The following is a 13,668-nucleotide window of genomic DNA, read 5'->3' as shown; positions in this document are numbered from 1 at the left end:
TATATATATATATGACTCCTGGACTTTATGTCTTTGGTGATATCAAGGCTGTTTTCATCTTTATGTTCAATTATATGCTGTAATTTTATATTTTACCATTCTATTTTGAATTTTTTTTTATCTAGGAGGTGTTGGGTTGTTTTTTTTTCAATATGCTCCTTTTGAAACAAAGTTCCTGCCTCTTCCATCCTCTCTTTCATTACTTTTCATTCTGCTTGACTTTTAGAATACACAGCTTAACTTAACCCTAGGTAAAGAATCCTCCTTGCTCGTCAAGATCTGGGTCTGTAATCATATGGCAATGTTCTGTCTACATCTTCAGGTTTATCGGAGAGGAAACCTTTGCAGAGACAGGACAAAAGTGTGAGCTCACAGACGAGCCAACGTGGATCATCGACCCTATTGATGGAACCACCAACTTTGTGCACAGGTACACAGGAATCTTTTTTCAAAATGTACTTCTTGTTTTGTTCTCAAAAGCGAGAAATGAAATGAAAGTTTGTTATTATTATGGACAAACAACCACTTCCATTTTGCCTCCATGCATTTCCACCTTGGGAAAACAACCACTTTTTCTCCTAAACAATCGTCACAATGGCTAGCCGTCGTTGACAGTTTTGACTGTATTCAGGAATTTTAAAGATTTTCTTTTGATTTTGGGTAAACTGCCCTAGGTGCAACCAGACGTAGGTGTAACCACTTTCACTGTCTTCTAAATAAAGCAGGAGAGTGAAAAAAATGAACAGAGCACCTTCCCTTGGGCTGTCTGTTGACTTATAATCCACTTCCTTTTTCATTTCCCCTTTTATGAAGTTGGTACAAACATTAAAATGTTTGTTGAAAAACTTGATTTATGAGATTTTTAGGTAAGCTTTTCAAGGGGAGATAACAAGAAAAACATTGTTTCAATTTTCAATGGTGTTTTCTTCAAGATGAGTCATTTATTACTGATGGTGATAAGCATTTAAGGGATAGAAGACAGCGGAATGTCTTTGGTTGCACCAAGGGCATGGCGAAATCACCTAAGCCCTACACTCAACTAGGCTGGTTGTTTGTTGGGCAAGGTGATTTGTTTTACGGACCAAGATGCAATAACCTCTTGGGTCTTGCCAGAATAATACTATCGAACCCCTGGTTAGGGTTAATCAAAATTATGGTTATTTCTAGCTCATAATTTTGTATAAAAAGGAACCCCCCCCCCCCAAAAAAAAAAAAAAAAAAAAAGAAAGAAAGAAAGAAATGACTAAATAAATAATACCCTTGTCAATTTTGTGGAGCATTACCGTTAGTGTCGTACTTGCAGTAAACATAGTTTATAATAAACACAAAGATAAGTGTCTAGCTAGCACAAAGTTAAAAAAAAACCCACACTTACTGAAAAGTTATTCAGATCCTGAATTTGTTCTTATATATTACAGTCTTCGCATTCAAAACACACAATTATGGTGTTCATAGTTAAGAATTCATATAGTAAAAACAAAAATGGCATCAGCAAGGGCACATAGACCTACCTGTTCTTCGAAACATAAATTAAAATGTCAATGGTTTTTTCATTATGTTTTAATTTTAGATAGTGATTTTTTTTCCTGGTCAATAGCTGTAGCATTTATTTTCATTGTTTTCTTTCGCTCACACTTTAATTCCCGTAGTCAAGCTCATAAGTACACATCAGTGAAATGTTTTATAGAAGCAAGCTTTGCCACTGATCATTCATTTCATGTCAATGACCCCATTAAATTTTACAATTTTAAATGTTCCTTGTGTCCCCTTCTTCAAGTCCATTGCATCTTTTCTGTGTAAAGTTTGACAATTACGTAATAAATATCTATGTTGCGTTATGCACATTTGAGATTTTGTACATTCCCTATTCTCTCATCCAGAGTTCAAGAGGTGTCATTCTCCCTGGGTGTTACCATCAATAAGAAGGTAAGATTTTATGCTTATTGAAGACTCGTTGTTTTGGAGTACTTTAATAATAAAGGCATAACTTCGTTATTCATGCAGATTTTTCCTTTCTGTTTCTTTATCTGAAACTTTAATGAGGCAGGCAAAAATATGCATACTATGAAATAATCAAATTTATGCATTTCTTTTGTGTATGATGGTTCGAAATGTGCCGCAGCATTGCCTTTGGCCTGTTACTTGCTTTTCGGACACATGTTTCCACTTTGTCCTTTTAAGAGCTAATGCTTATTTGTACAGATGCAGCGTTTGAGAGCTGCTAATTTTGCTGATTATAATGTAGTCATGTTGTGTAACATCAGATTGAAGGAAACTGAGGGTTAACAAAAAGTGAATAAATGATGGCAGAAAATAAACATGTGCTCGGCTGAAGTGTGACGTGAAACAAATGAAATATTTTCAATTATACTAGAACATCTTGGATTGGCATGGAATGAGTTAAAAATTTGTTGCTCTAAAGTATAGACATTAATTTTTTTAGAACCTACTTTATCTGCAGTGCTACAAATGAAAGAGAGAAAGTTTTACGGAGCGAGTTTTTAGCTCGTGAGACCTATATTTACTCATGTCCTGTATTGTTGTGCATATGCGTGAGTGCACCTAATCTTTGTAACATCCACTGTCATTGTAAACGACCAAGACAAATTTCTCTCTATAAGATGAATAAACATTGTCTTTGTCATCTTTCTTGTAAATGTAAATCCTGGCACTGGTAGAAACAAAATCAATGATGGTCTTTATTATTTTTTAAAAAATTTATTTCAGCCTGTGATAGGTATAGTGTATGCACCGGTCAAGGAGGAAATGTTCACCGCTCGCCTGGGACAGGGGGCCTTCTGCAATGACCAGCGGCTCAAAGCTAACTCTATCACAGGTGATGACATATTTTGGGTCGCATTTATTTTTGATTGGCTCCATGGACTTGAGTTGAAAAGCTTTTTAAAAAAGAATGCACAGGAAAAATTACTGTAGTTCCTTTCTAATAAAAAAAAAAATGTAATGGGCTTTGTAGATTTCTTTTTTCACTGTCCTCTGAAAGAGTAATTATGTAGTTTACCACTGCAAGTCTTTGCAAAATTAGCTCCTGTCTTTGTTTGCAAGGAGAAGGGTATGTTTTAGCCTGGGTTGGACTTTCTTTTTCTCTCTAAAAATCTGATGTGTGGATTTGGAGAAGTTGGAGCAGCGTTCATGTACAGCTACGAAAGCTGTCTGACAAGCAGAGTGAAACCATTTGTATAGCACAAATTTTCACTCAGTAGCAAGCTCTATATGCTTTACTTTACTTTACTTTACTTTTCCTATCCAGCGGTCATCTGGGTTAAGAGTATAAGCTTTACAATCTACATTATTACCCCAGCAAACCTGATAGCATTCTGAAACAATCTCAACTTGCTGGGACGTATGCAATACAAGAAATACCCAGGTGTATCAGAGACTCAAGTTCCCTGGCAATGTTTACAAAGCAGATAAAAATCTCCCCTTTTTGCTGAGGCATTTGATCAATGTTATGTTTGAAGTAAAACTGTAGAGGGAGGGAATGAGAAGAGAAAGAGAGAAAATGAAAGGATCACTATTGGAAATGCAGTCGAACCTGGCTTAAAGATTCTAACTTAAGACAATCGGCTGTGTAAATAATTGATTGGTGTGTTTGTGTATCATTGTATGTCATATTTTTTGTGGGAGAGGGAGAGAAGAGACAGAGAGTGAGAGAGGAAGAGATAAGGAGGGAAAGCATTGCTATTGTAAAATGCATTGGGCACTTTCTTAGTAAAAATGGGCAATATGAGTGAAACTTATTATTATTATTATTGTTATTTATTGATTTTACTTTGAAAGCAAATGTGTTTCCAGGTCTTGGTTACTGACGATCTTTTCTTTTTCTTTTTTTGACAGAGTTGAAAAAGTCCCTGGGCATTGTAGAGGGAGGCAGTGCTAGAGACCCAGCTGTGGTTCAGGACAAGATAACGAATATACATTCCATCCTGAAGAATTGCCATGGGTATGCATTTTATAACAATACAGGGCTGCCTAAATCTACTGATTTTTCCAGTAGTTTCTGATTTTGGACTTCTTCTACCGCCATATCGACAAAGGTGCCAAAACCATTAGACTTTCGATGGACAGTCCAAGAAGTTTAAGAAAACACATCTCCTTTCATCCTCACTGCCCACCTTCATTTATGCACACCCAACACCCCCACCCCACCCCACCTGCATGCACACATGCATACATGCACAACTTGTTAACCCTATCCATACGCCCTGGGATCATTTTGTACCCCAGGGGTTGTATTCTTCACATTTTAGATTACTTCTAGTGCGAAGATCTCTTTGAAACTTTCAGTATTTCTCAAAAAATCATTTTGACAGACTGCTATGCAAAGGGTACGGATTGGATTAACGAGTAAATTTCCTCTTTGGAAAGTGATGTCACAGAGTTCCCCATATCGTATGGATGCGATAGTAAAACTTGAAGTACGGATAGGGTTAAAATATAACACCTAATACCACAAAAGCTATCTTTGTATGTTGGTAAGGTAACCATAACCATGTGTACCGAGGTAATGTCAGTCTCTTTTTTTTTTCTTTTCTTCTTTTTCTTTTTACTACTTGATTTTTCACCAAAATACCTGAAACTGACCCTGAATTTATCTGAAATGGTAACTTTGGATTTTCTCAAAATATAGCTTTTTTTTCCTTTAAATTTTTTGTAAAAACTGAAACTTTGTTACTGCGGATGGACTGAAGAACAGTTTATTTTTTTATTTCAGGTCTTCCTAAACTTATTTGGGACACCTGTAATTGTGAGGTGCGATAGTTTTGGGGGATTTTTTTTACTGACTGCTCCTGTCGCAACCAAATAAAAGTTAAAAATTTCTTGAGAAAAGTGAATTTTCAAAAGTACTATAAAGGTCTGCTTTTATTTAAAGTTCGGCATTTTCCATACAACTATTTTTCTCAGAGCCACACCCATTTAATCATATAAGTTTTGTTACACTTTATGCAGCTTTTAATTTTGAATTTTTCCCCCTGCTTGCAGGTTCCGAGCGTACGGATCATGTGCTATTAACTTATGCCACGTAGCAGCTGGTCGCGGAGACTTCTATGTGGAGTACGGGGTGCACATTTGGGACTTTATAGCCGGCGTGTTGATAGCTCAAGAAGCTGGGGCTTCTGTGTGCGATCCTGAGGGTAAGCTTGCCTCTGTTGTCCATAGATGTGGTTACTGACTTTACCTTGCTCTTTGACTTACTTACTGCAGCACACAGATATGGCTCCTGACCTTACCTTGTTCTTACTACAGTCCAGTCCATTTATAACAGCCTTTGTTATTACAGGAACTTGGACTTAACTTAACAGCGTTAAATGAAATCACGTTTTTTTTTTCTCTATAAGTGTAAGGAATATGAACTTGGCTATAACAAGATTCGATTTGAGCAGACTCAGGTGTAACAGTGATCTTGTAGTGCTGAACTTGCTTTCGATCCGTTAAATTATTAAAATCAGTCTCAACCTAGACATTTTGCCTGTTTGTATGATCTTTTGCCTCTAGTTCAAACTTTCAAACACCAATAGTGTTGGGGTCACTGATTGGTTCCGTCTCAGTGTTAGCAAAACAACCCACTGGAAAATGATCTACGGTAATCGACTATATATATAGTAAGCTGAAGGTGTAATGGTACTGGTAGTTTCCCTTGATAACGGTTATAACAAGACTCGCTTATAACAGGGAGGAACTGCCGGTCCCGTCTGTCTTGTCATATCCGAGTTTTATTGTAACTGTTGTTCATAGATATGGCTATTGACTTTACCTTATCCTTATTCTCTTATTCATGAATGTAGCTACTGTATAAACTCTGTCCTTAATGACTACAGCTCATGGATGTAATATTAGGTAACAGAAAACAAATTTTCTAAGTAGCTGCATGCCAAATTTATCTGTTCCATATGAAAGGCCTATATCTCCTAATAATGTTGGTACATTCTTTAACCTCTCCATCAAAATGTTAAAGAAAATGGTAGCTGTTTTAGATATGATCAAATATTTCTAAAGTCACTAACTGGCTGCAACCCCATGTTGGATAGATAATAAAAGAGTATAAAGTACACCAAACATCTCTGCAGTAACAGAGTACAATCTCTATAGTATGTAGCGACTGACTTAACTGTGTCCTTACTCTGTACAGCTCATAGAATAGATGTAGCTACTGATTTTTACCTTGATCTTACGACAGCTGAAGAGTTCACCAGAAAAAAACGAATGGTTATCACAATAGGTATCGCTTTAGTACTGAGTGAGCGATATTGCATTTGGTAGTATTGATGCAGAATGAGGTTAGTTTTAAACGATTAAAAGGCTGAATCCTTATGTCTGACCCTTTTGATTTTGCTGGCTCGTTTCATCAGTAACTTTCTTTTTAGAAGCATGTAGCAGCTGACCTTCCCATTTTTATTGTGATAATGATTGATGCCTGCTAACTTGGGAGTGGAAGGTTCCCACCGTATGTTGAAAGGGTTGGTGCTGTTGTATTATCTCTGCGATGTAATATACTAATTTATACTACATATTTCTTATTATTGTACTGTGTGTTTTGTTATATTATTTTTGTTTTTAAAATTTTTTTTCAAATACATCTTGCAGGTGGTGAACTCAGTCTTCTGCGGCGTCGGTTGCTGTGCGCATGTACTCCAGAGCTCATAGTTCAAATCCCTCCCATCCTTACACACCTGGACATGGGCTCTGACTAGTTCGTCCATGTCGTAAGAATATTATCTTTAGTGTTTTCGTGGTACGAGGGAGAATTAACCTATTATTTAAAGGAGTATATAACATGTGCCTGGTGCTATAGGTTCTTAATGAAGTTTTCACTTCATTTACCATTAAAGTCATTTGATTTTTACATTTTTGGTGTTTATTTCTGTCCAGATAGTTTATAATCAAGAACTTTTTTTTTATATAGTTGTTTACTTTCTCTTGCCCCTCTTTCAAAGTCGGTCACATTACAGGCATTGAATGGAATGAGTAGGGAGTTGACCAAAGTGTGTAGGACTGCTTTTTGACCTTACAAGAAATTTTGTCTTGTATCATATTTTGCTTTGTTAATGCCCTCAAAATGTACATATATACATCTGGAGGATTGTTTAGTATTATGTCTACAGATAGGACAGAATTGATGTCATCATTTATATTCAAGACATGAAAATATTTTAAAACCTCTGCATATGTGAACACCTGAGTTGAAAAAAGTTTCCTCAGCTCACTGGTATTTCTACTTTGTAGAAAACATGAGACAGTAAATCAGGAGGAGGTCCATAGATTATTTTGAATTGTGTAGAATTAGACATCAACAGCAATGTTTTTTTAATGCTTGAAATAGGTCAAGTATACTAATTTGCGTCTTTGATTTACTTTCTTTATTTATGATTTTTTGTGTTTAATGAAATTGGTTATTAGACTGCATAAGATGAAAACTTTCTGCCATACACTAGACTTTGAAAAAAACCTAGAGAATTGAGAGCATGAATATATAAATCTGAATGAACTGAATGTTTGCCTGCTTTCAAAGCATGAGTATACATATCGAGGCTCAACAAATTACTTTTTTTTAAATGAGATATATGAAACCCCTCATGATTAGTGCTATCTTATTTTATGATAATAATAATAATAGATTATAGGTAGCTTTTGCCATACCCAAATTCCCCCTCAACAAGTCTATGCTCTTTACAATCTACATTACCTCAGCAGACTTGATGGCATTCTGAAGCAATCTCAACTTCCTGGATGGCAAACATTTCAGAACACTGTTCCAGCCCTGAGCGTTGCTTGTGCAGAGTTTGCACTCTATTTATTGCATTTCTTTCCCTTAACTCTTTTTTTCCATGGGGAGTAAACCCACTATGGCGGGCCCCTTCTTTGGTACTAAATCTGAAAACGACAAAAATGTCATGAAATGGGTCATTAAATCAAAACAAGTCAACCTATTTTGATAGTTCCTCATCTAATGAATGGACTCTCGATAAAAGAGACCTGTTTTCGGCATTTGCCGAAAAGTAATTTGATGTCGAAGTTGTCTCAAAGGAATGTGCCTGAGCCACTGTCAGCAGCTCACCGGCGCAACAGTTCCGACCTGGAGCTGCTGAGAGCTTTTTCATGAGATTATAGAGTTAATGATTTACTTTGTATGCAACACTTTATAAAAAGATCCTTGAGAAGTACTTGGGGAAATAGTATTTCTGGGCAAACCCACACCTGATTTGAAATTACAAATATTTATTGAAGATATTTTTGTCATAGTGCTTTTTTAAATACTGGCTGAAGGTGTTTGAAATGTTCTGTACTTTTATTGAGTATGTATATGAGTATTGTGTAAGTGTTTTTTTTCCAATGTGGCATGCATTTCTAATTCTTTACAATGGGATCTCTTGTTCTGTCATGAGAATGAATTTTGTCCCTCTGAATGTGTCGGGATTGTTTTGTTTTAATTTTTGTTTTTTAGTTCCAGTGGCAAGACACTTTTGAAGCAAGGGTAACTGTAAATGAAGTCGAGAATTTTTAATGCCACTGATCTGCCAAGTAGGCTACTCTGATAATGTTGGAGCTCCTCGATTTTTTTTTGTCTGTTGAAGAACCCGAATTGTATCTGCTTTCCAATGGTGGTAGGCGACTTACTGCTAATGACATGAAAATACAATGATTTATTTGCAATATTTGCGCGACTTATATCTTAAATCACTTGAAAATTAACATTTTTATTTGCATTTGTTTACGATACACATTTATTTTCCTTTATCAGTTCGTTGCATAATATTCTTAAGCTTCTTTTATCTGGTTTCATCTGAAGAAACAAATTTTTTGTTAATGAGGATCCTGGGGGAAACTTTTATTTTTAGCCATGGAGTAGTGGGTAGACCTGTTACAAATGTGAGTAGCAGGTTTTTTTCACAGGTCTTCTTTTTGACGAATGACCCAGTGTGATGCTTAGATGATAATTCAAATGATTAACTCCTTCGGGACGCATCGGACGTACATCCGATAGCATTTCTCAACCGCTGTGGCCGCACAAATGAAGGTATTCCAAGTAACAAACTTTTGTTTGACATTGCTAAGTCATATTTTATTTTGTGTTTATTTTCTCTTGAACTTGAACGTACAGCGTCGGTTTTTGTAATTTTCTGTGGCGATTTATGAGGGCATTCGAGGCAACAAAGAACACGGATCTTCGAGGAGTACCATATAAAGAAGGACTATTCATAGTAACTGGAACTATTTCTTCACAGTATTTGGACTGTAAATTGTGTTGTGATTTGTTTTTAGCTGCATTATAGTTGTGTTGTAACTTTATCTTGTTTATTTCTGCATTTTTTCACAGTCAACTTAGAGGGAAAAAAAACAGTTTTGTTTTGTTTGATGCACCATTTTTGTAGGGGTCCTGGCAAGTTTAGGAATATATCCAGGCAAATTGGGTTAGATCTAAAGCAAAGTCTAAATGTTGAATGTGTAGATAGTAAAAACAGACTTTAAAAATGTCGAAAAGGAAAAAAATGGCAGACTTTCAAAGTTGACCCAAAATTGTGCGTCTCTGGGTGCAAAGCTGGTCCTAAACCTGCGTCCCGAATGAATTAAGGGAACTTATGCTGTTCTATACTTTACCCTTGTCACAGACCTCAAATTATTGGATTTCAAATCATATGAATATAGTCTTCAAGTGCTGGTTCTGAAAGAAACATCAGCAATCATGGATTGCCATTCCTCTTCACTGAGAGGCTCTAAAAAATCTTTAATATCTTGGCATTTTCCTGTCAGCTATTTTTTCTAGTTTTTCGAGTTCAAGTTCTGTAAGTAAGAAGAGTAAGATATACAACTAAAATAAAGCCGTCCAATCTTTCCTGTTTTGTTGTCTGCGTTTTTGGGGGTTTTTTTGGTTGTTTGGTTGTTTGGTTGGGTTTGTTGTTGGGGTTTTTTTGGGGGGGTAATTATTTTTTTGAACATTTTTAGCCCTCCTCCTAGCCTTTGTTATCTTTTGAGGTTCAGGATTGTTCAGTTATTTAAAACATTTTTTTCCTTTTTTAAAATTTAAAGCAGGCCTAAAGCTTTTTTTATCATCTTCAAACACAAAACCATATGAGAATCATTGTTTTAACTTGTATTTGTTGTATTTACTCAATCAAATGCCTGGAAATGACCTCAAACTTACCTTTATTATATCAGTGCAGTATTTCCGTATATTATACATTTTTCTTGAAACAACATCTTGTAGTCCAATCCCCTGATTAACAACTCAGGACAAGGACTTGAATCAAAAACCTTGGTGTGAAGGGGCTAGTGGACTGGGGTTCCTCATGCCATGGAAAACCTGTCATTGTGTTCCCATGTCTTTTCGCCATTTAGCACTTAATGTGTGTGTTTGAAGTACAGTATTTCTTCGCTATTCAGCAGTTCACATTATGTGGACTCAGTACGTTGCCAAATTTTTATCTTGCTGAAACTGAAACACGGGGGAGACCAGGGAATCTCTAAGTCTAATGGCACATGATTGGTCGAGACACATTCAGCCAGAACAGGCTGTTCTGTACTAAGCTTATAAATGTTTTCTATTTTTAAATAATGATGGTCTACCATACTACGAGGGTAGACCGTCTTTAGAAGAGCATGGAAGAGAGTTAAAAGAGTGCAGAGAGAGTTTATTTAGGCATGAAGTGTGTAATAAACATCTCATTTCTGCTGTTATCATTTTCTCCTGCAATGGTATGTTCTGGAATGAAACCCTGCGATATCTGAGGGAATACTGTACATGGTACTGGCCTTCAAATAGGTATGGGACCGATATGTCATCGAGTACAGGTATATTAATTACCTTTACACCTTAAATGAAGTCCATAAGAATATGATAAGTCTTTGATATGTATCAACAGACAGGAACAGCAAATTGGTAGTTGGTACTTATGCAAGCATGTAGTTACAAATCGTCGCCTCAGAGCTATTTTGTTCAAAGTGTACTAATGTAAAGATGGCCCTTTGGACAAAACAGTTCTGAGACGATGGAATGTAACATTTGTGAATATTTGATTGGTATGTTACTATTAAGCTCACAGCTGTTCACTTATGCTTTTATTGTGTATATTTAGTGCAAGTTCATCTTTCGTCTCTTCATCATGTGGTGAGTTTGGAGGTTCCGCTTCTTTTATAATCTTATATGTTGCAAGGGGGCATTTAACGTATATATGGGTGCTCTCGTGGCCTAGAGGTTAAGGTGCTCGCCTCTCATTCAAAGGTTCCGGGTTCGAAAAGGTGTAGTGGCGGAAAAATGTTCTTCTCTAAAATTGTCTCCTTTCACCTCCTTTCCTGCTTTCTACCAATGTTCTATAATCTGCTTTCGTCTCCACTTTCTGCCCCCCACGCCCTCACCTCCTTTGCCCCTCTCTCCTCTGGGCTCCTGACTCTTTTTGCAGTCTTTCTACTGCTACTCCTTGGCTCCTTCTTATTGCTGTCTTTCAGCCACACCCCTGTTCTTCTGGTAGGAAAGATCGACACCTAGCCTTCTTGGACAAGGGCGAAATATCTAGGAGGTCCTGTGTGCAAGTTGCGCACTTTAAAGATCCTTTGATGGTCTAAAATCGACCACCATGGCAAGATTCAAAATTTCCTATCGACTAAAAAATGTTTAATGTGTCCCGAGTACTCATATTCATTATGATCTTATGCTGTTGTGAGCGCCATAAAACACCTACAAAAATTATTTTTTAAAACTTACTTTGAATTCTGAAGTGTTTAGGGACTCAACTCAACAATGGCAAAAAAAGTCTCAGTCTGCCGTGTTCAAGAAACATTACAGCTTATACTTACTGTCCACTTGGGCATATACGGGCGTCACAGCCCTTCTAGTGGCAGAGTCCTCAGATTATCTGTAATGTAATTTCTGACTGGCTAAGTCTGTGTCATCTGTCTCACAGCCATAATACAATGGAGTCCGCTCAAACTGGAAAAGTGGTAAACTGAAAGAAAATAAAATTCCCAATCTTTGTTATCTTCTATTTTATTTTTAGTTACCTCTCTATACTGAATACTCAGCCAAACTGACGGAAGTCCGTCCGTCCTGCTCATTTCTGTTTCAGCTGACTCTATTGTATATCATTTATTTTTGCGTTGCCCATTATAGTTGGGTATTTTTTTTTTATGGCTGATGACCTGAATAATGGTACCGAAACAATCAGAATCAATTTTGCCATTACTTAGAATTTGATTTCTTTTCAAATCATCCAAGATGTTTATATTGTGGCATTGTGTATGTTATTTAACACTTAAGTCTATCAGCAGTTGTGGTTTTTATTAAAAAGCACGAAATAATGAATACCAAATTGCTTCCCTTCAAATTGTAGCATACCTGTTTGTTTTTAATCTTAAAGAATTAGATCTTGCCTGATTGACAAAAGATTTTTACATCCATTTTTAAAAGGTCTGAGTAAGGTTTTTTTGTGTAGGTCTATGTGGACTTGTTTGTAACTTTCAGAATGTACCTTAGTTTAACGTTGGTGCCATTTTTTTGTCAGCAGTGTGGTGAAGTTTGACTTTCTTTTTTTCGCAATTTTGGAGCAAATGTTATCTTTTGCAGTTGTCTGTGTGAGAACTGCAGCAGTATTATTGTCATTGTTTGGGTGTAATAAATTAATATTAACGAAAATTGATTTTAGTTCTGAAAGTCTTGTTTTATTGTTTATTTTCATGGTTGAATGCCAGACTCTTAACAAACATAATTTTACAAATTGAATTTTGTCTCATTCTGCACCCTGACATCAATTTAAAGTGTATTTATAATGTATGTTATGTTTGAGTTTTTGCGCAAAAAGTCACTGAAAAGTTGTGAGACCTGTCATTACTCTGGAAGCAATGAAGTTGCATTAAGTAGGTGGTTGGCTGGTGCTCTCGTGGGATTTGCTCCTTCTTTCCTATCAAACATCTATCATCCTTATCTCTCCTCCTCCTTTTTTGTATTTGTTACTTTTTTGCAACGTCTTTAACTTTAATCTTCAGAACCTAATGGTGTTGCAAGTGCTGTAAACTTTTGCTAAAACAACTCCAGTGCAAGTCTCCAGTTCCCTTGTTCTGTCGCTACCTCAAAATTGCAAAGTTTTATCCGACATTTTTGGCCGTTTTGAGTTATTAAGACCATGAGGTCAGAAATCAAATGTTCTACCTTCTCTACCATAATCGTAAGACTATTCGGGGTCGTTATACAAATATTAAAAGAATTGCATTCGAAAAAGCTTGGCATGTTGTGAAACTCTAAATCTTTGACATCAGATTTCTTCAAACTAGGAACTGAGCAGATAGAACTTTGTAATTCTGAGGTAGGTCAGTATCTACTTTTTCTGTTTTTCTGTTTACTTTGGGATCACCTCTTGTTATTCTTCTTTTTTTTCTTTTCTATTGTTGTAGTTGTATTGTATTGATCGGTTATCTCCTCCCCGAGAATTTCTTCAGGCGACAAAGTTTACATAAAATCAAGTTCATAGGTTGACAAGTTCATCAGTGTATACTCTTTCTCTCTCTGTCTGTCTGTCTCTCTTTCTCTCACTGTCTCTGTCTCTGTTTCTCTCTCTCTCTCTCGCTCTCGCTCTCTCTCTCTCTCTCTCTCTCTCTCTCTCTCTCTCTCTCTCTCTCTCTCTCTCTGTTTTTAACAGATGAGTGTGTGTGTCTCTGTGTCTC

At 36.4% G+C, this 13,668-nt stretch overlaps 1 protein-coding gene across 1 annotated transcript in view; it reads left to right on the top strand.

Annotated features, from left to right (window-relative positions):
• Positions 1-9,850, top strand: part of LOC101862109 (inositol monophosphatase 2) — a gene marked incomplete at its 5' end in the record, with an annotated part of 12,647 nt that extends 2,797 nt beyond the window's left edge. The window contains 6 exon segments of the mRNA XM_005096986.2: positions 323-430; positions 1,881-1,926; positions 2,728-2,836; positions 3,856-3,961; positions 5,002-5,153; positions 6,604-9,850. Of these exon segments, the coding sequence (XP_005097043.1) occupies positions 323-430; positions 1,881-1,926; positions 2,728-2,836; positions 3,856-3,961; positions 5,002-5,153; positions 6,604-6,710 (628 nt within the window). The 3' untranslated portion in view covers positions 6,711-9,850.
• Between the last annotated feature and the right edge of the window lie 3,818 nt (positions 9,851-13,668).

This window comes from Aplysia californica, unplaced genomic scaffold (assembly GCF_000002075.1).
Source record: "Aplysia californica isolate F4 #8 unplaced genomic scaffold, AplCal3.0 scaffold00144, whole genome shotgun sequence".
Lineage (NCBI taxonomy): Eukaryota > Metazoa > Mollusca > Gastropoda > Aplysiida > Aplysiidae > Aplysia > Aplysia californica.
Note: the sequence above shows the minus strand (reverse complement) of the source record. Positions and strands in the feature narration are given on the sequence as shown.